We start from the raw sequence: 23,582 nt of genomic DNA on the forward strand, positions 1-23,582 counted from the left end.
GGGGAATCCTCTTTCACCTTTCTTATGTGAGCTTTTTATAGCACATTTGGAAAATAAACTAAATGAAAAAGACTGCTTACCAGATCGTTGGTGGAGGTATGTTGATGATATTTTTTGTATTTTACAACAGGGGGACTTGGAAAGTTTTTTGGGAATTTTGAATGGTCTTCATAAAAATATCCAGTTCACTTTGGAAATTGAACAAAACAACAGGCTTCCATTTTTAGATGTAGTCGTTGTTAAAAACTCCAACCACTTTGAATTCGAAATCTTTAGGAAACCCACACATACTAAGCGGGTAATACCTAACACTTCTAACCACTCCTCCCAGCATAAAATGGCTTCTTTCCACCATATGATCCACCGTATGGAATCGTTGCCTCTCAGTAATGAAGGTAAGAAAAACGAAATGGAATATACGATGTTTGGTTATAATTTCGGCTGAGCAGTCTTGAATAAGTAGAACGATCTGGTTTTTTACTGTCCGACGTTTCGTCACTGATCAGTGACGAAACGTCGGACAGTAAAAAACCAGATCGTTCTACTTATTCAAGACTGCTCAGCCGAAATTATAACCAAACATCGTACAATTCCCAACAGTCGAACTCTCATACAACAGAAATGGAATATATTTTTGATATTGGTGAGCAGAATGGATATAACAGAAGAACCATACAAGCCATTTATGACAAAAAGAAACGAATCCAACATAGGAAATCTCACACAACACTCACTCCGCTAACAGAAGATCGGAAGTGGTTGAATATGACGTCAGTTTCACTCGTCAACTTCGTAAAAAAAAATTTAGAAAATTTGGTATCGATATTATCTACAGTAGTAGAAATAATCAAATGAAAACAAAGTTGGGGTCTACTAAAGACACTATTGACAAATTACATAGGGCGGGTGTTTATAAAGTTGCATGTCCACATTGTGATAAAGTTTACATTGACTAAACAAAAAGAAATTTAGACATCCGGTTTAAGGAACATACTACAGAACTTGTAAAGGCTAAGAGAGACTCAGAAAAAGGAATAACTCACCATTTCAGATCCAAAATAGCCGAACATATATTTCATGAAGCTCACGCTATGACTACCGACAACATTAGTCTAGTTCGATCAGTAACATCCCCTTGGAAATTAGATGTCGCAGAAGGTTTAGAAATTTTCAAACAAAACCCAGCTACCCTCCTTAACAGAGATCAGGGTAATCATTTCTCTTGGCTTTTTAAATTTCTACCGAAAACTCCCCGACAAGGCATGGATCACCAGGCCGCACATTTCTCTACCTAACTCAAGTTGTTTACGTTTTCTGAGTTAAAATTTGCCCCAGTCGTTTACCTAATTAGGTATAAAATTCTTGGGGTTTCGGTATTTTCTCCACAGTCCAAATAAGCACTGACGAAGGCACTATGTCAGTGCCGGAATACGTATTTGCTAGTGAAAAGTGATAGAATTAAATAGTGAAAGTGAATAAAAAGTGAAAAGTGTTCTCAGCAATATTTGTCTGGCTTGTAATTTCGATTGAGCAGTCTTGAATAAGTAGAACAATCTTGTTTTTTGCTGTCCGACGTTTCGTCATGCGGACATTGAAAACCAGATCGTTCTACTAATTCAAGACTGGTCAATAGAAATTACAACCAACTATCGTAAAATTCCCAACAGTCGAAGTCTCATACAACAATCATTTGTCTGGCTTTTTCTCAGTACACATCTCTTACTAACACGCAGAGAATCCTGAGTAAGAATCCCCAGGATACCTTTAACTCGGTGACGGAATCGTGAAAGGAATCGCAAACACTATCCGGAGGATTCCCACTCACGATTCTTATTCAAGAATCCTACATCCATATACAGGGCATTCCTGAAGATTCTTTTTTCAGGAAGGATTCCAGGAAGCAATAATATATACACAATAATATAGTATAAAATTGCATCAAATATGCAGCATTATCACCGAACAACTTCTTTTGATGATGTTCAGAAGGTTTCATTCAGGTTGCTTAGCTGTTATTAAAACAGTTTCTAAAAATGAGCTATTTTCTAACACAATTTTCCCTCACAATTGTTATCAAGTCATGTCTTCAAGCAGCTATTTAAGAATCAAATATTCAAAGATTGCAGTAAATTTTCCAGTAATATGTTTCTGCAACATTTAAATTCAATGTAGGATCGCTTTTTAAACGAAATTTTCTCTTTAAAGTTGAAACTATTAGTGAAACACGAAGGGCTGTTTTGTATCATGAACGGACCAGCTATCTTCTAAGACATTATCGCTTCACTTTGCTCATGCTTGATATACCCAATGAAGGATTTCACGTTTATTTCATTGGAATAGAATATGAATGATGACGCTTATTTTCTATAGTATGAAACCTCTCAAAAACGAGGTTAGATTCCCAAATTAAAACAAAATCATTTAAAATTGAACTCCAAACAGCCCAATATGCTTCAAATCAGAAAATTATAACTCAGTGTCATCCCTGTTTAAAACACTTTTTCCCGCGTATTTTCGTCCACTAAGATTTCTACGAAAAGATTTATGACATAGAACCGATAACTTTCATTAATGTACCTTATGCTTTGGTTAAAGTTTTGAGAAGTATGAAATAATAGCTTTTATTCTTTTGAACAACTTTATCAAATAGATGCGATAACGACTAACAAATCATTTTATACTATTCACCGCGAATGTAGTCGAATATCGCATTTTATATTGGCAGTAAGAACCAGCGCTGAAAAATTTCAGTGCTGGTTCTTACTGCCAATATAAAAGTGAAAGTGAAAAATAGCCACCATCAACGTAATTGCTTTTTTCTACCATCACAAGGAAATATTTCGCTCTCTCTTTTCCTCCGTTTTTCCAGTATTAGTGAAAAAATGAAAAAACCAAGTCATCCGTCAGGCGCACTCTTAGCGAGTTCGCTTGATATTCACTGTTTAAAATGTTCTGAAAATTTCTTATTGTAATCTTCATTATGTGAACTATAATACTGTAAGACTAGTGATGGATAAGAAAATTGCTGCCATGAAAGAAATTTTAGCCTTTTATTATGATAATGATAGCAAGCGCCACGTTGATAACGTCATTTTCGTTTTACCTGAACAACGGTGAATATCATTTGTTTGAGTTTTCAGAAGATTTTATTTCGTGGCGAGAACGACGTGCCTGACAAATTTCATCGGAGTGTGACAGCTCGTTTCAAGGATGAAATTCTCGTATGTTTGAAAAGGCGCTGCGTTCATCCGCGTTGAAGTTTTGTGATAATTGTTTGGTTTTTGCATGCGAAAAAGAAGGAAGGCAATATTTTTGCTTTTGTCATTACGCACATTTTGACAATTTCATATGAGAGTTCGTATAAGTGCGAGCAGCCTTCAAAATCTCTTTTAAAGCCGTCAACGCGAATTGGGATTTAAAATTGAAAAAGATTGGCTGTAATTTTAACAGAATTCCGGAATTCCGGAAATAATTTTTATCAGCCCTGGTTAGAACATTGCACTATTCGACAAACTTGTAGTACTACTTAGGGACTACTACAAATTTCTTATACTTCGTTTCTCAAAATTGTACTAGTGGAGTGAGCTATCGGCAAAACGAAACGGCAACCGAAAAAACACCTTGAGATTGAATAAGCATACAGTCGAATCCCTCTATTACGACAATTTATATAGCGACAAATCTCTCTATTGCGACATTCTCAATGATCCCTTCTGCTCTATATTAATAAAAAATATTCGTTTTATTGTGACATTTCTCTATAACGACGGTCCCTTACGATGTCGCTATTAAGCGATTCAACTGTACTTACCGTATTTGAAACTCAAATATAAGTCAAAACGTTTTCGAAATAATATGAAAAACGTTCGAAAATATTTTTTGATTTACGAAAGAATATTCAGAAATATCTAATTTTTCAAACCCAAATCAAAAACCTAAGTAAAATTCAGTACGAAGCAAAAAATCGCTTGAAGTCTCAGAAGTACACAGGTCCGATTATGATACAAATTTTATGATCAGAAATACCGATGAGCACGAGCACGAGCACGAGCACGATTGACCGCCCGCGGTTGCTACTCCGTTATTGCCAGATCAGCTGTAATTACACAAAGAACCAACAGATGATGTTTGAGACCAACATGCATCCTCAATGTGTAAAAACAGGTGACCTAAATCTTTATATTAGGCAATACCAGCGCCGGCCGCATCCGAATGCAGGTCAAAGAAGGAGTTTGTATAGGAATATGTTGACGTGATACTCGCTTTATTGGAAGCCGAGAACACCTCTGCACTTCCACGAGAAATCACTGGGATGTTGGATAAAGGGGAAGGTATACAGCAGGGTTCGTTTTGGTAAATGATGCGCTAATGTCGGGTTCTTCAGAACAAGTGCCGCGTCTACAAGTTTATTACATCCGCCACGATATTCATAATGTGATTCGAACTTATTTAGTTTGACAATGTAACACCGCAACAATAAAACGTACGCGAGGATACAGGATTTTTGACTAAACCGAGACAACTTAAAATTACCGTATATCTCCTCGTAAGGTGATGCTCTTTATACCTAAAACTATTGCGCGTTGTTGATCCATCTGAAGATAATACGACCTCATGGAAGGTACCGACGCGGGGGTTGAAATGATATTTATCGACTCAACGAAATCTACTTCGATTTCCGATGTAATAATTTAGATGCAACGCGCGAGCAGTCTCCGACTTAACGTTGATGAAGATAAGAAAGGTATGATGAAATATCTGGGTTCACTTCGCGAAATCACCACACGCCGGAAGTCCATATATCAGAAAAACTCGCCCGGGCTGAATACGCGTTTACACCGAAGCGTTACGAACAACCGCTTTAATCCCCCCGGCCGACACATACGCGCAGGAACTCGGCGTTTACGTCGATTATCTCTTAACAATGTACGCCTAATAGGCCTAATAAATATGAAAATTGGCAATGTTCCATGCATCCAAAGCCTCAACAATTTAATAAAAGCAAATATACATATAAGCCTGGATATATTTTTAAATTTATTGACAAAGTGCCGAACTAGTCATAAATATAACAAATTATGTAAAACAACTGGTCAAAAGCTAGAACAATCAAAAAATCAAAGCATATGATTCCTGAGAAACACATACTCCAAACTCCACAAACCACACTAACACTTTGTGGACAAAAATAAAACTTGTTACTGAAACCATGCGGAAAAAAATACCGCGCACACAATTTCAACGATGAAATCAAAATCTCTCTGTATCTGTTTTCTCACATAAAGTAAAACTAGAAACAAGCATCAAAATATCACTTTACAATACAGACAAGACAAAACGTATACTTAGCTTTCATCTCTTCATTTTCCAGTTGTTTTCATCGTTTTTGGACTTTTCTTTAAATGGAAGTACAGTGGCAACATGCATGTATGCCTTAACACACTCGTTCAATCCATACATTATTTCATTCGTTGAAAAGAGATAGCACATAAACACTGTAAACGGGGCGATGCATGGTTTTGATCTTATTGGCAAATTTTCACTTCAAGTTTAATTAGATACAAGCCAAATATAATTTGCACTATGCCAATGAATAAATCCCTAATGAGCATTCAATCACTATAAAACTATGTGGAGCAGCTGCTCGAAAAACACTCTCCTTATTGTATGTAATAACACCACACACTCCACACCTTCAAACCGTCGCCAAGACAGCGATAGAAAAAAAAACAATAAAAAATAAACACTTTGGTGAATCTAAAAAGCAACGCAATAATATTCAATTTTCACAATTAAATTCACTTTTTTCTGTGGAACTTCACACTTTTCGCACTCAGCACATTTCAATAGAACACCTGTATATATGTTTAACAATTCTTTAGGTGTAAAATAACCGAAAATCACCAAACAATGTAATGATTTCAAAGCAGGAACCAGCTGGCCAATCTTGATCACGGCTTCGCACAACCATCCGCGAACTTTTCCAAGAAAAAACAATTTTAAATTTAGAAAATAAACTCACTCCGCGATAACATCTATAACGAACATGCACAACTAAATTAAACAATTTTTCTTCCGATATAACATGCGAGCGAAAAATTTTTGCGTCCGATTTCGGTCATGGCTTGCTTCGACCTTCATTTTATGATCAGAAATACCGATAGGGTAAAACTACTTTGGATGAACCACGTCCTTTAGTAGACCGCCGGTCAGATTACCTCAATTTATGCAAAATCTCGAGGAATTTCCAGAAAACTAAAATATTTTATCCAGCTAATCTGCATCAAAATCACGAGAAACATTTGTAAATTCCAATTTATATCAAGAGAATACACAGAGAATAAACGCAAACGTCAAGATGGTCCACTGATGGAAGTGTTCCGTCGAAGCTACACAGTAAAACAAATTATATTTGTTCAAATGCACATAAATGGAGCATTGGGAACCATGTTCCGTGTGGCATTATATCCACATACAATGTAATTCAATATATTGTTAATTTGCATGCATATTTGACATTGAAGCTTTAAGTTTATATCACTTAACGTACAAATTTAAATGGTTTAAAACGGTTCTGTATTGTGCACTATTAACGGTGTGAAATTGCATATGTTTTTCACTTATGTGCTAGAAACCGTTATGTTTTTCAGGAAATTCCTCGAGTTTCCGCATAAATTAAAGTAATCTGACCGGTGCACAGTCCAATAAGGCAAAAAGTAATTCTATAGCGCCTTTCACCTTCTTCCTAGCTTAAAAGTGTCTTAGGAACAATTGTTTGCATGAATGACCCGCATAATCGCAAATTGTCAAACAATATGAAAAGTATACTATACTAAAAATTAAAAAAAAAATAACTTTTTAGTGTTAAGAGATAGAAGAATAGTTTATTCAGCAAGAAGATTCAAATGTAGAAAATTCAAAAATTTAAAACTCTGTTGAACAAATGAAAATCCTATCTTTTTTCGGCACAAAGTTATAAAGTATATTACATGAGACTAACCTAAAAGTTAGTTTTTGTACTTAACTTTTGTTAGTTTTACACGAAAGTATTGTACGGAAGAATTGTTGGGGCACACAAAACACACATTTTTGCCAAAGACCATATTTCTCCAGAAATTTTCCTTACAAAGTTATGTCATATTTTAGTTTATTTTTTCGATAACTTCAAGAACGTATAGGTCAAAAAGGGGCAAATGGAATCATGATGTCAATACTTTTCCTTGAAGTTAAGCTGAAGTACTATAAACTCTATTAGGTTCCATTTGTCCCAATTCAACCATATAAGAGTACGGCGAGCATATGATATAATAGGTTTTCATATATCGAATATACTAACTTTTTTCTGTTTAGAGAAATGGGAATGGTTTGTTTGGCAAAGTTTTAGACCGTGCAAAAATATGAAACTTTGCTGAACAAATAAAATTCCTATCTTCATTGAATACAGAGTTGCAGAGTATATTCTATGAAAGTTACCTAAAAGTTAGTTTTTTGTACTTTACTTTTATTAGTTACATTTTACAAGAAAACGTGGTTCTAAAGAAGCATTTGGGCATACAAAACACACGTTTTCATTGAAGACCTCATATCTCCAGGACTTTTTGTTACAAAATTATAGCACATTTCAGCAATTTTTTTTCGATAACTTTAACAACGTATAGAATAAAGATTGGGTGGATTGGGATAAATGGAACTTATAACAGTTCAGAGCACTCGAGCAAAACTTCGAGGAAATAAGTATTAACATCATGATTCTACTTGCCCCTTTTTACTATATACGTTCTAAAACTTATCGAAAAAATAAGCTAAAATATGCTATAACTTTGTAAGGAAAAGTCCTGGAGATGTGTGACCTTCAACAAAAATTTGTGTTTTGTTTGCCCAAATGCTTCTTTAAAGCAACGTTTTCTTGTTAAATGTAGCTAGCAACAGTTGAGTGCAAAACATTAACTATTAAGTAACTTTTACAGAAAATACTCTGTAACTCTGTACCCAATGAAGATAGGAATTTTGATTGTTCAGCAAAGATTCATATTTCTGCACGTTCTAAAACTTTGCCGAATTAACCATTCCTCTATCTCTTAACACAAAAAAGTTAGTGTTTTGGATATATGAAAACTTACTGTAACATATGCTTGCCGTACTCTAATATGCGTGGATTGGGACAAATGGAACATTAAGGAGTTTATAGTACTTCAACTCAACTTCAAGAAAAAGTATTGACATCATGATTCCATTTGCCTCTTTTTGACCTATACGTTTTTGAAAGTATCGAAAAAATAAGCTAAAATATGATATAACTTTGTAAGGAAAAGTCCTGGAGATATATGGCCTTTGGCAAAAATGTGTGTTTTGTGTGCCCTTACAATTCCTCTGAACAATACTTCCGTGTAAAATGCAACTAACAAAAAAAAGGTAGGGTTTGCATTTGTTCAACAAAGTTTCATATTTTTTAATCTTCTACAACTTTGCTGAATAAACTATTCTTCTGTCTCCTAATGCAAAAGAGCTATATTTTGTTATTTTTAGTATAGTATACTTTTCATACTTTTTGCGATTATGCGGGTCATTCATACAAACAATTGTTACGAGGATTTTATTAGGCTAGGATGAAGCTGAAAGGCGCTATAGAATTAAGTTCCATTTTTTGCCTTATTGGACTACTGCGCACCGGTCAAATTACTTCAATTTATGCGAAAACTCGAGGAATATCCTGAAAACTATAATACAGCTAATCTGCATCAGAATCACGAGAAACATTTGAAAATTCCAATTTATATCAGGAGAATAAACAGTTTTGCGTCAAGGTGGTCCACTGATTGTTCTACTCTATGTTTAAATGAATTTACGTCGGTTTTGCTATAAATTATTCTTTATGTAAACTAGACAGATAGGCTTTTCCGATAAATGTAATTATGATTACATATAATATTAAAGGTGAAAATGTGACATTAAAAGCCTTCTAAATTGCCCAAATTTGTCCGATCATGATATATTACCTTACAATTAAAATTTCACGAGAATTTCAAAGTGTACGCAGTGCTTTTTTACGCGTGTTTAGTAGAAAATTTGTGTACGTTACATATTTAGTTAGTCATTTAGAGCGTCGGTTGGATTTACAAAATTTGAAATCAAGAATGTTCATAGACTTAATTGTTCCTTTTTGGTATTTTGCTTGTTACAAGTAATTTTTTTGTACTGACTGAAAAATTTGCGCAAATTTCAGGATTTTTTATACACAAATTTGGAAATTTATGCAGTTTCTGCAGTTTTACGCGGTTTTCGCAATTTTATCAAAACTTTCAGTGAGAGTTATAATTGTATATTTTGTGTTTTTTTATCAAATTTACTCAACGAAAGATTTCCTATGACCTTGTTTCCTCAATGCATTTGTTCTTATTTTTTTGCAAATAAGGAAACTAGGAGTTATACATTATGTAAAATTGTAAAAATGGTTATTTTTCTACGTCAAGTTAGTCAAATTAAAAAAATCAGAGATGAATAACTTGAAAATGGTTAGCTTACGAAATCAACTGAAAATGTTAAGCGGAATTAAGATGGTGTAATTTTACTACCCAAATTCATAATAAACTATTTATGGATTTTCTTGAATTTTTCATTTATTTTGAAATGAAATCATTTTAATGATATTTTTAGGGTACAATATTTTGGAGATTCGGAGCTAGTCGATTTTGAAAATTGTTTTAGTTATTTTCTTTTTGGTATTGGTTTCTAGAAGTTCGTAAAAGCTTTTCGTGATCATGTGGTAACCAAATAGAATTCTATAACAATCAAACGTTCATACTCTTCTTGAAAAACACAAACTTATTCTATACTGAAATAACCCTCATATTAATGTTGTCGGACTCGTTGCATTTAAACTTTTCACTAGTTCACAATTGGAAAAATTTTTCAATCATCAACATCAAAGTGTTGAAAGGAAACAATAAGACATTTGAATAATTCGCAATATATCTTTCACATGAAGGGTAAAATTTGTACTAAGAAATTTAATTGGAATTCGAAATTACACTAATTGTTCATGCTACTTTAGAACATACTCTGAGTTTGCAGTACCTTCCGAAATGATTGCATAAGGCTGATACAAATTTCGAATTCTTTTTATGTTTAAGGTTATCAAAGTTAGCAAAGCGGGTGCCAAAAAATAAATAACACCGAGACGAAAAAAAAAAGAAATATCTTTGATCAAAGTTTGTGTGCAAGTTATGACGTTTGTAACTTGCACTCGAATAAATGTTGAAAAATAGCACTTTATTATTATTATTATTTATTTCGCTTGCCTTTTGACGACACTCTCGCTGTCACTGGACTTGTTTGTTGCTAAATAAAACATTTATGCTGTCGGAAAACCAATAAAATGAACAAAACGGTTTGAGCTTTTTTTTTCTTCCCCTTCCAATATTCAAGATTTTTGAAGGGGGGGGGGGGGGTGACATAAAATGAAAATAAAATTTGTAACGGCCTAATTCGTGGTTGGAAAAGTAAATTTTCCAAACTGTATTTTAATTACGGACACGCATCGTAATTTACATCGCCAAGACTAAAACACACGAAGGAAAAAGTACCTGGGTCACATCCAACTCGTAAACGCACCGGAGACACAATTCCGAGTGGCAACGCGATGATTGGTATGGAGTTAACGAGAATCAATTTACCAGCTACCGATTTCCACAATTAACTAGCCCAAATTACGGCTGGTAACCCGCTCCGGGACCGATTATCCGTTTAGGCACCGGATTCTCCTGACTCACGGTGCTCCAGCGAAAGCTGCGGCCTAGGTAAAAGTGTTAAACTGCGTTTAAATCCACTTAAACGCAATGATTTCCGAGTCCCTGCACGTACCTACGTTCGAGTTCGAGCATCCCGGCTCGGTTCGGTTCGAAAATCGGTATAAAATTGAAACATCATTTAATTGCACGCCCGAATCGTACCGGCTCTTCGCGGGATCGGGATCGATTTTCACGGCACGTTACCGCGGGATTGCTCTATGTCTTAATCAACTCAGCGTTCGGTTGGTAATGGAGGCGAGTGAATCGATTTAACCCATCCGATGCGGCCTGTCAGTGCCCTGGAGGATGGATGGATTCCGAATTCCGGGAAGCTTTCATTAGCCGGTGCGAACCAATTTCCCGGGGCTCTCGATTTCCCACGGAATGAACATTTTTGTTCCGTTCGGTTATCTCGCGGCGGTAATTGAAGATCGATTTTCCCCCTCTCTGTTTATCATTGGCGAAGGCTAAAAAATAACAATTCAAACTTTAAATTACACCATTCCACTTTATTTTCACACTTTTTCCTACTCGATTGGAATAACACAAACAGCAGCACCCACTTGCCCACAACAAACTGAAAGCGATATTCGTTGTGTTTGGAAATCACTCTAGAGCTTGCGTTTATTTTTCACCGCGAAAGAAAAGCGACCTCGTTCGGCATCTCCAACCCGCGCGCGGAGGAAGGGTGTGTCAAATAGAAAAAAGAAACTTTTTAAGCATAATTACAGCACGCGGTAATTTTAATTTTCGGACGGGGGCGCGGACACAAAACGGAACCCTCAAAACAAACAAATCATCCATCACCCCGGGGCAAAGCGGTGCTTATTTGCGTTGATGATTGAAACGTTTTCTCTAGGCTTAGTTTTTTTTTATGTATTTTTCGAGTACAAAACTGTGACAAAGAAGTGTCACTCTCGAACGGGGTTTGTTTGCTTTCGCACTTCGGAAAATCATCCTGCGTTAGGGAAAGCGGTTGGTGGGAATTTTGGGTTGCAGTCCGATTGCGACAGGTGGGTTCGTTGAGTTATCGAAATTGGTTCTTATTAAGTAATATCACTATTAAAATCAAATCACCCGACTGATGGATGACACCCTTACGAAGCTCAATAATGATAGATCAGCCTAGTTCTAGTGCTCCAAACTATACGCAGTGAACAATGCACCAGTCAAGAAAAAAAAATTCGTTCTAGCCCATAAAAAGCGTTCGTAATCATTTCCGGTTTGTAATTCCAACAGCCAAGGTATACCAAAATACTAGAAGAGAAAGAAAGAAAACACAAGGACAAATGTTCCATTGTCAAACGGAATGAACAGAATGAATCCAACGCAACGGAGAAAGAAAGGCTAAGCTACGCATAACAACACAACGGAATAGTAGAGAAAAACTAATTTAGTCGAATGGTGAATAGTTTTGGCATAATAAAAAAAAACGAGGGGCTCCTTAATCCGCCACAAATCATTTGTTACGATCACGAAGAATCGATTAGAGCCATCAAAGAGATATAGCGACGCGAGACGGTAGAAAATGAAGCACCAACCAACCGGCGGCTGCTCTACCACTGCTGCTTGTATGGGGGAGCGGCTAGGCTTCCTAACAGCAGTATCGAAAATGATCCAATCGCGTGTAATGGAGGAAGGCAGGCGGTCGCATAGAGAGAGAGAGCGCGCGCGAAGTCTCGAATCGAAAGGTGTCTCAAAGACAAAGGACGCGCAGTCGCTGCCACCGCTGGTTCTTCTACACCCGCACGGGCGGGGGAGATTCCGCTTGCCGATCCAGCCAGTTCGGACTGCGCAGAGGCCACATTATTATTGTTAATCAATAAAAGTATAAATGAATAAAATATTTATTCCCCGCTATAACGGGGCAGAAAAGGGGCAACACAAAACACAACACAGCACCGCAACGGCAGCCGTTTCCAGAATCTAGAAGCTGTTTTCTGAATACGCCAACTCGTTTCGATATATTGGACGCGAAAACGAAAAAAAAAGTGAAATATATACACATGTAGGTATATATAAAAAAAAAAATAAACGCAGGAAAGAATCGCTGGATAACGACAACAACAATAAACAGAGGAAAGAGCCAAAGAAGTAAAGGCCGCGCGGTGAATAACTTTATGATTAGCGCGCATTTCTTCTGCTGACTCGCAAGTGTGAAGCGCACGCGACGGGGGTCCGGGTTTGTGAGAGACTTCCTAACGACACCCGGCAGCCCGGCCGAATTGAACGGCACACAGAATGACGAAGGCAGCCCTGCCTTTCGAATCCCACTAGCAGGCGGGTTTGTGGGGAACCAAACGAATCAAACGGTGCACTGATAAAGCAATTTCTGGCAGACTGATGTGCTCTTAGTTGGGAGTTAGTTTCTCTTTACAAAGCGTGGGGCCGAAGTTTTGATAACTGTCCAATATTGCCATATTGGAATACAGTAAGTGAGTAAAATATTCAAAATCTGCGTGATATTTTAGCTTACTCAAATAAAACATAAAGATATGGTGTGAATAGCTCTTGAGTTTTTTATATCTATTCTAGTTTTATAGCAGATTAGCTTCAAAGCCTAATTTTGAATATATTTTTGTACTTATCCTACAATATGGAAAATTTAGAGTCGATACACATATTTGAATGGGTGCGTTAGTGTGTTTTTGTAATTCATTGCAGCATTATTCATCGTTGTTGATCATTTGCTCTTCAGGCAAAATGTCGAGAGAGAAAATTACGTTCCTATCCTGAAATACAGAGGCCATGGCTTTATCTGTTGTTCCTTCGGACGAGCTGGCAGACTTCGGCCTAGCAGAAATTCTATTTTTAACCCATGAATAGTTCCAAACAGCGCTGCGAATTTTCAATTTTTATAACACTTTGAGGGCCGCCCACATTCCACGTGGAGAGTAAAATCATCATTTCAGAAAAATGCCTAAAGTGCTCCAAATTGCCAGAATAAATCGAAAGGAAAATAATCCAAATTATGCTTCGAGTGTGTCGAAAAGCAACGAAAAATTCAACAAACATCAGAAATAATTTCAGATAAAATGGCTTCCAAAAACCAGACAGGCACACGAAAAGTTAGTCCCAAATTAAATTGAGGATAGTGACGCTTCTAGAGGAATGACAGGACCAAAAAAAACACAACTGACTTAGCGCAAAATACCTGAAAAATGCTTCTAGAATATAGAAATATCGGAAACCGAAAATTTACCTCAAAATAACCAAAATCTATAACAACAATAGAAAATAAATAAATTTACGAATCAAAATCGAATGTCTGAAATGTTCCATAACTTTCATAAAAATCCAAAGTTGAGCAGTAAATTAAAAGATAAATTCCAAATTCACGAAATGTCCAAAAAATAATACAAAAAGGACTCAAATTTGGCATTAATAACTCATATTGAACGCATGGAAAAAATACAAAAAAATTAAGTGGGTATAGCTAAAAGTCCTCTGAGTCTAGCTTTAATTAGTCGAAAATCATAACCAAAGGCCACTCCAGGTTCAAAAGCCATGATTTCAAATTTAACTGAAAATGACCAAAAGCGTTCAAAAAAAACAGAATAAACAAAACGATCACAATTCAGTCTATAATACTTGAAGATTATTACTTTAGGATGAATTGACCAAAGCAGAAAGTCTTAAATTTAAACGAAAGATGAAAGATAAAACAAAAGTGACCAAAAAAGTGGTAGCAACTGTTCAAAGGTGGACAAGAGTAAGCCAAAAATTGATTTTCAATAAGTCTCAAATAATTCCATAATACCTATATAAACCAGAAAAGATATAAAAATTTACTAAATTTAACTAAAGCGCTCTCAAAGGCCAGGAAACCGAAAAGCAAAAAAATCGAAAATGCAGCAAATGCAAACTTTAGAAGGTTAGAAAAACAAAAAAAAAATTATCTTAAACTCATCTCCAACTTATAGAAGGCAGAACGACCAGAAAGTTACAACATCAATGTTTAGCCAAAACGACTGAAAATCCTAAAACTGACGAAAATGCCACTCCAGAAATTGGTTCCGAATCGAATAGAGAACCATCCGAAGAGGCAGAAAAACGCTCTTGAAACCAAAAAACAGCGAAAAGATTGATCGCAAATTAGTACCTAATCCCAGGTCCCAAAACTGGTTTATAAAAGTTTAATAGCGCGGTTTTGGCTGCAACTATAAAACTTTGATAAAACTAATAATGCTACAAAGGAAAAGCAACTAAAAACAGAAAAGATACCGAACTTAAGGTGAAACCTCATTGAGTCCAAAAATGGCCGACTTCGAGTCACCACTTCGAACTTTCAAAAGCACAAGACTCGGAAATACCTATTGCGTTCCCTATGAAAATTCTATTTTATGTTTGCTTCACCACAGCAAACATAAAATAGAATTTTCACAGGAAACGCATTAACTATTTCCGAGTCTTGAGCTCTCGAAAATTCGAAGTGGTTACTCGAAGTCGGCCATTTTTGGATTCAATGAGGTTCAACCTTAAAAAAATTTACATCAAACCTTAGAACTCTCGTAAATGTAGCTTGGAACATCTGAGAATACTTCAAATGGCTTGAATAGCAAAGAACGAAGTTCGAATTCAGTTCAAAATAGTTGGAAAGCAATTAATTACACAGGAAAGGTCCAAGTAATCCATAATCGTAATTTAGTTAAAAAGGGTTGACAAGAGTTTCTTAACAAAAGAAAATATAAATTCATTAAAAAAAAATATTTTGAAAAACTCAAAAAACGGATAAAGCGAACTGATTAATTAAAAATGCTTAAGAACGCTCCTGGAATCCAGCGAACAGAAAAAAAAAACAAAAACCTCAGAAACTCTAGAATTGGTTCAAATTTATAAAGTAACTAACATTGTTTTGCCTCAGATGAAATCTCCGCTCATTTTTTTTTTGTTTATTAAATTAATTTTAAACATTAAAGGCATGAGAATTCGCAATTAATCCCACAGACTCCAAAATATTATCCTTGGTATTTGTTTATAGTCTGCAAATACATGACGATCAGATATTGGATCGTTGGTCTTTAGATGCTTTACGTCAAATCTTGTTTTCCGCCACGAAGATTGCAAGTGCACTCTATCTTGGTTCACATAGTTCTGAAACATATTCAGGAACACATTCGTAATGAATTTCTCTTTCGGCGATTAAACGGCAAAAATATCACGGGAATGAAATCATTCAAACGACTGATTTGAACTGGTAGGGTAACCGCTCCTATATTCATCTCATCACGCCTTTTTGATCAATTATCGTCAAGTTTTACCATATTTTCAACGTAAAACTTTCAGCCACTTGAGAAAATCGAGAAGCAAATAGATTTACTTTAAAAAATTTGTAGAAATTTGACGGAAAATTGGACAAATGAGAGAAATAAGATGAGTATAGGTGCACCAAAATGTTGAGATGAATAATGGAGCGATTACCTTACTTCTTCATAGTCAATCGCTAGTAATTGTTTCGACAAAATTGTTGCAGTAGGTTGCCAACTTGGATTTCAAAATGGCATGTGGAAGTAATTTCTGGACTCTGGGTATCATCTCGATCATTTAAGCTGTTTTCCGGAAAAATTGGTTAAAATATGTGTTTCATTTGTGTGGTATAACCAGAGCCCCCCTCCCACCTTCCAGAGAAAGGAGGGATGTTTTCCAGAAATAGGAAAAATCGGAAAATGGTATATGGCGCCGATTTCTGATTTCTGTGCACCATCACAAACATTTTGAGCTGTTTTCTGGAAAAATTGTATGAAACATGTATTTCATTTTTGCTGGACCCCCCTCCTCACTTCAAGAGTACGAAAGGGCGTGAACTTATCATAGAAACATTTCTTGTACTCTAGAATCGTCACATTCCAAATTTGATTCTGTTTGCTCGATTAGTTCTAGAGTTATGCAGAAATTTGTGTTTCTCTTATACGGAAGCCCTCTTTTCAAAGGAGGAAGAGCTATCAAACCACTATAAAACATGTCTTGCGCCCTGAAACCTCCTCATATAAAATTTTGTTTTGTTTGCTTGATTAGTTCTCGAGTCAAGCAGAAATTTGTGTTTCATTTATATGAGATTCCTCTCTTTAAGAAAGGGAATGGGTCTCAAACCAGCATAATAACCATTCTTGGCCCTAAAAACCCCTACGTACAAATCGACAAAAAATGTCGATTTTGCCCAAATTCTCCTACAATACAAAAATAGGTTTTTCTGCTGACATTTTACGTAGATCAGACACCTACTATTCGATTTCTGAGACTTTTTTACTCAAAATAAGAAATAATTTGACTACCACTTTAATTACCATTAATGCTCAGAAATAATCGATATTATTTTGCTTTGTGAAATATACTAAAACCATGCCAAAACTGGTTCCGTAGAATCGCCGTTTTGAGCTCAGTTTTTGTCCGATTTAAGATCTGTTTTTTTTTTTTTTCAAAAGATGGGTAAGAAGATGCTAGTATGTGGACAAACTCTTAAAATTTTGATATTAGGCCTCAAAACAAAATGGCGTCGAAAAACATCAAAAATTACCGGTTTCTCAAAAATTCAAAATGGCGCCATTGTTGCTCCTTAAGTTGAAATATGTTCAAAATCGGGGAAATTTAGCTTTGCATAAAAATATACAAAAAAAATTATATATAGAAGCCAAGCCAGAAAAAAAGTCAATTTTTGTTGCACTGTGTAATCTTCGATTTTTCTATTTTTATGTAATCCACTCTTCGGATGGTCGGTTTATGAAATTTGACTCTTACTCTTAGTATTGCTTATAATAGAGGTACGGAATACAGCAAACAACGGGGCGATATCAGTTGAGTTATGTTTCTGGTCGCAGTGAGTAGTCCATACAGGAAATATTTTTGACCCATTGTTTCAAAATTAGACTATAAAAATTATACACCGTGGGAAGTATAACTAGCATCTGTTCTCTTCTTTAAAAAATTTTATATGAAAAATACCTTCAAAAGTAATCGAGAGAAATTCCTGAAACAAATCAGTGATTCTCGGCCTTTAGCTTGCTGATAATCTCTGGAAAACAGAAAAAAAGCTTAATGGTTCACACGACTATCTAAAAAACTTGTTTGACTTGCGTGGAATCTTCATCATCAAGATAAACAAGATTAGATATAAGATGGTCGTATCAAAGACACGTCCGCGTGGTTGACATAAGACTACGTACATTAATTCATAAAGTAGGCAACACCACTACCTGAAGGAATTAATGAATAAATTGTATCAGCACTTTATTTCGGCTTTGGAATGTCGGGACAATATACTATTCTTCCTGTCAGTGGGAATGGAATTTTACAACTACACCTGCTTCTGGAAAGAGATTGCTACACGATTGATCTGTAATTTTTCATGGAGGCTTTTTTTCAGAAGATGAAACTTTTAAGAGCTACCGCTTCGAAAAGTCGTTCTCCATTGACACCCTACTATCATGCTTGTCTTTTCTCATCAGCAGAACATCTTGCACTGCGGAAACAACTGATCTCACACTAAAGAGCAAATCAACGCACATGCTAGAAGAGAACGACAGACGATTTTTATCTGGTGAGCTTCCTGAAAGCACCGCGAAGAAATCTGAAATCTTTCTCTTGCGAGACAATGAACTTTGGTGTACTTTTTCACACGAATGGACATCATGCACCATAATTACACAGCATAGCAATGTGCGGTGCGTTTCACAGTTTGTTTATTGAGCGTGGCAGAAGAGAAGCAGAGCTTGGGAGAAAAAAAATAGACTGCGTTGCTCGTGCCGGTTGAGTTTACTCTGGTCGAATTTGTTTTCGCGGTGTAGCTACACGAGGGCTACACTTCGCCCGGTAGGTTTTTTTTTTTCACTTTCCAGACTACTCGCCAGTGGGCTCTGCGGTGTACTTCTGCGTTTTCTCTGTAGAGTTATTCACCCCTCTTGTTTCTATCAGATGTGGGATGAGCTGGAATTGTGTTTGTCTCTCTGTAAGTTGCTTAAGACACTATGGAGTGGAGAAAGGAGCAGTGTGATGAACGCATTTGCTACACACAGGCACATACAGAAAAGGGAAGTGCGCGGTGAATTTTTTCTCCGCTCTTTCCACATACTGAGGAGAATGACAAGCATGCCTACTATGTCATTTATATCGTGAGATAAACAACAATTCCACTGTTGTTCTCGAATTGACGGTTGCGCGGTAAGCCAAACACATTGTTTTCTATCATTCTCTCTCTTTGATATTTTTCCTCACTCATATCTTGGTCATTTTCGGCTGTTTCCCAGACACTGGAAGTCGCCACCTTTGAATTCAAAATGGTGTCTTTGACCGATTTTTAGCTTCTGTGAATCATTTTTGTTCCAAAAAATCGGAAAAGAATTCTCCTTCCCAAACATGCGGATCGAGCTGTTCTGCCGGTACCCGCATAACTGTCCCATACTGATTTTGGTCACTTTTGAGTTATCATCGGGAATCGACTTAACTGTTATCATATTTTCTGTAGGAAAATTATAATTGATACTTTTGTATGGAATAACATGGAAAAAATACCAAGTTGTTTTTGTCCCATTTTGAAAGTACCCGCACTACAGTCCCACTGCATAGTGGTACAAACTGCAAACATATAATTTTGCTCCAGATTAGTGTATATCGGATTATTTTAGGCATATAGAAGTATTGTTGTTTTTCTGTAGTACAATCTACGTTGCCAATGATACTGCCGGTTGCTGGTTGAATTTATATGTGATGGGACAAAATATGCGAGTACTTTTGAAATGTACCCGCATGTTTTGTCCCATTTTGTCTTGTTTTCAAGTTATATAACGTAAAACCAATTTCATCCATGGTTTTTTGTTCTCAACGATAAACAAGTGGTGCTATGAAACTATTATGTTCATTGGTTCTGGATGTAATTGCTGGAAATCCGAAAATTCACGGATAATATTAAGTCGTCGTTTTCTCAACATGTTTTTCATTATGGGACAGTTATCCGGGTACCGGCAGTGTTAGTGATTGCTTACTTTTTCGTCTTTCATCATTTTTTTAGCGATCTCTTACAGTACCCCGTTTGAGTACAACAGGTTTTCGGCGTTCCGGTGAAAATCCTCGCATTTTGAAAATAAACGATGAAAAGACACTGCACTTGCATAAAAATGTCAAAACGAATGTAAACAAACAAATGCAGCCATTCCGACGCACAGAGAATGATTCACGATTCATTAGCAGCGTTTTTCCAGTGTGCCAATAATTTCTGGTTTGAGCTGGCAATGTTCGGTAATGTTAATTGATCTTTTATGATCTTTTTGTTAAATAAATCTTGTAAAAAAAATCATGTCAGAAGTTAGTATGAGCAGTTAAATGCTATCCCTCATAAAATTGGACTTGATACTTTGAGGAAATATTCCTCTCAAATTTTGCAACTTTTCCTATTCAAAGAAAAAAGAATAATCTACATGCACAGCTCGATTCGCACAACCAACGAACCAGGAATAAAAATTTCGTTAATCCTCGAAAACAAGAAGCTAAAATATGATACCCTTCTGGTGTTCTTGGATCGAGCCTTCACCCACCGGTGTCCTCTGGTTGGCTGGCTGGCTTGCAGGCTGTCATTTGGCCTGTCCAACTGTCGGAACCCGTGCGCGTGAAGACTCAGTGAGGTGGTGTCGCTCGTACCTCACCGCACACACACAGGCAAGGAACACAGTCTTTACAGTCGCGCCGGGATCTGGTGGCAGCGTTTTAAAATTTAAATGAGTTTCTGTGCTTCCGCGGAGCGTTGCTTCTTGCTGCGCCGTCGTCAGCCGAGCGGTCGCGGCTGGGTGTAAATTTTTGACGACGGTCATGCTGATTGTGAATATCAATAAAATTGCACCATAAAAGCTCTCCCCGCGCCCGGGTTAGTTATGAGCTCGAGCTGTCCAGTAAGGACCCGACTGATAGCAACGCTTCTTAAATGTGCTTCAGCAACGGTGTGAAGCTGGCTACCGGTTTGCCAGCTACTAGATTCAGTAGCAAAACGGTTTCAGTTTTTACTGATAGCGATCTCTTATGGCAAGAATATCATTTTCACGCAACAATTTTTATTTCGTTTATTTCCAGTCGTCGATTTCCTCCCAGATGGACGTTTCGAAATTCGCCCTGGACCGGAGCGCCTACTTGAATTCGGCGGCCGCCGGTGCGTTGTACGACACTACCAAATCGCAAACCAATCCCTACAGCGCCTACCTCGATCCGACAACGGTCCTGACTAAGGCATACTTCGATTCCAAGATGTACCAGGATAGAGCAACGGCAGCCGCCAACTATGCGTTCGACATCTCCAAGATCTATGGCTCACAACAACAGCAACAACAGCAGCAGCAGCAACAACAACAGCAGCAGGCGCAATCTCAAGCCCAGCAGCTGGCGCATCAACAGCAGCAGCACCAACTGCACCATCAGCACCAGCTAAACGGTGATGACCGTGAACCAACACCGCAGTTAAGCGATGTAAACGTCGACATAAAACCACAGCTGGGTGAACAGGTGGACAGTTCTCCGCTGCACAGTAACAGTTACGGGCTCAACAGTGCTAACCTTCTCGGGGGTGGTGCTGCCGGACTTTACCAGTATGCTGGGGCAAATCAGACCAGCGCCGGAGCAGTTGGAGGCTCTGGAGCCGGAGGCGGAGGAAGTGCTGGCGATTACCGCCGCCCGCTGACGGTTATATTTTGACCAAACTCGGAAGTGATGGACGACAGAGATTATTAAATATTGGTAGAACTTAAGCACCACAAACAATGGATCAACGATCACAAATTGCTGTTTATATTATTAATGATAATATTATTATTATTACGAGTATAAGGTGTTATCATTTTTAGCCAACCGCTTTCTGATCTGATGAAATGTTGAGTTAGGACGCCAACCATCCGTACTACATTGGAAACGAGCCCCCATGCAGAGTTAGTTTCAAATCGAAAACAAAGTCCTCTCTTCAACAGGTTTTAACCTTGTCCTTCAACCAGAACGTAAGCGAAGACACGAACATTTTAAATTATACCAGTTTGTAGCATATGTTTTAGAACAGTTAGGGTTGTAGTATGCAAGGAACGAATTTTTCATAAAATTATTGATGAAAAAAGCACGTGATTTACGCTAAGAAAACATAAGCAAAAATATTGTAAAATAGTTCATCAAATAAACCATTAACTACTCACATTTTAGGTAAGAAAATACACCTCTTTGAGACAACAGAAGAAAAAAAAACTCTAGTAAAAATTATAGCAATTAAGTGAGCATTTACTAACATTTTCAAATGTTTTAACGAAATCCATGTGAATTCAGAAGTGGATTCTTTCGACAGTATTTAACTCTCTAAAAAAAAACATACCGAATGACGCGAGATTGTATAAATAAAGCTGTTAAATTATTTCTCCACCTGGTGCGGTAAATTAGGCGATTAGTGTGTGTGCTTCTGTGGACGGACAGAGACGAAAAAAAATGTACTACTATATCAGTATACTGTGCGAAAACGAAGTAGAAGAAATCATGATTGAACAGAATAAAAATATAGTCTTAATCACCGAATGATACTGATTGAACTTGCATTCAAATTCGAAACTCCCTACTTCTAAAGCCTATCGGCGAGCATCGGAAGCAAGTGCTTGGCATATGCTGCGAAGGGTGAATTTATGTATATTTAGTTTTCGTGTAAGATAGCATAAACATACCAACATAAAATATAAATTCATCGACACCTGGTGGGCGATAGCAAAATTTACTCATGCGCTCGGAACAAAATTTTCTTGCGTACAAGTCATGCTGCATGGCAACATAATCGATTATAGTACAGTGTCGAGCGTATAAAAGTAAACATCATGAGAAGTATAGTCACTGTATATTTTACTAGTCTGGCGGAGTGGATTCGGGAACCAATTTAAACTGTTATAACGAGAACCAGTCAATGGAGATTCTATACAACTGGTACGCGTTATAACAGTTTAAATTGGTTCCCGAATCCACTCTGTCAGACTGTAAATATAGGGACTGTTATAAGAAGTCCCAAACCAATCATTTTTATTTACTAGTTAAACTTGAAAACAACCAATTAAAAATAACATTCATTTTATAATTATCCCCCTTTTTTCACAGAAATACGATCAATATTGATTTCTTTTTTGTCATATGAACTGTTTAATGTGTTTCGTTTGGTCATTCCAGACGACCTTTTTGCAATGAGTAAATTCTTAAAAAGCCATAACCTTGAGAAAAGTATAAAACAAGTAACTATATAAGTGAAAACGACAAAATGCAATGCGTAGAATGAGCCTGATTATAAAGATTTCAAGCTCAGAGCAGTACTCTATAGGTACTAGAAAAGATTTCAAACTGAACCCAAAATACGATATATAATTCTTTCCATCGCATTGTTCATTTGTTTCTTTTAATGTTTCACTATTTCCTATAAAGTCTGAAAAACCATATTTTGTTAAGCCCCTGTTTATCTCTATCATAAAAAAAACTACTGGTTGTTTTGAAAATCCGTTTTGAAAGGTACAATTTAAGATTATTTTTAATTATTTATCAACATCCATTCAAATGAAATAGATCTTTACACAATAATAATAAATCTTTCGGCACTTTTGAAACGTTAATGATCGATTTAAAAAGAAGAGTACGCATGGTAGCATGAAAAAGAAAAGAATATGCCCAACCATTCGTGAATTGTGCGCATCATTGCTGGAATAGCTGAAACCTTCAATTTGTATCAATTGACAAGGAATTTCGTCATGCGGCTGAAATAATAATAATATCCGCACATACGCGTACCTACTCTTCTTATACCGAACCTCACGACGA

General features: G+C 36.7%; 1 protein-coding gene across 3 annotated transcripts in view; it reads left to right on the forward strand.

Moving 5' to 3' along the window:
- The window catches only part of LOC129723352 (SOX domain-containing protein dichaete), a 189,475-nt gene extending 167,165 nt beyond the window's left edge, over positions 1-22,310 (forward strand). For all 3 annotated transcript variants that reach the window (XM_055677530.1, XM_055677529.1, XM_055677531.1), the window contains exon 6: positions 20,841-22,310. In XM_055677530.1, coding sequence (XP_055533505.1) covers positions 20,841-21,455 — 615 coding nt within the window. In that variant the 3' untranslated portion in view covers positions 21,456-22,310. The remainder of the gene's footprint in view (positions 1-20,840) is intronic.
- Positions 22,311-23,582: the final 1,272 nt, after the last annotated feature.

This window comes from Wyeomyia smithii, chromosome 2, assembly GCF_029784165.1.
Source record: "Wyeomyia smithii strain HCP4-BCI-WySm-NY-G18 chromosome 2, ASM2978416v1, whole genome shotgun sequence".
NCBI classification, from domain to species: domain Eukaryota; kingdom Metazoa; phylum Arthropoda; class Insecta; order Diptera; family Culicidae; genus Wyeomyia; species Wyeomyia smithii.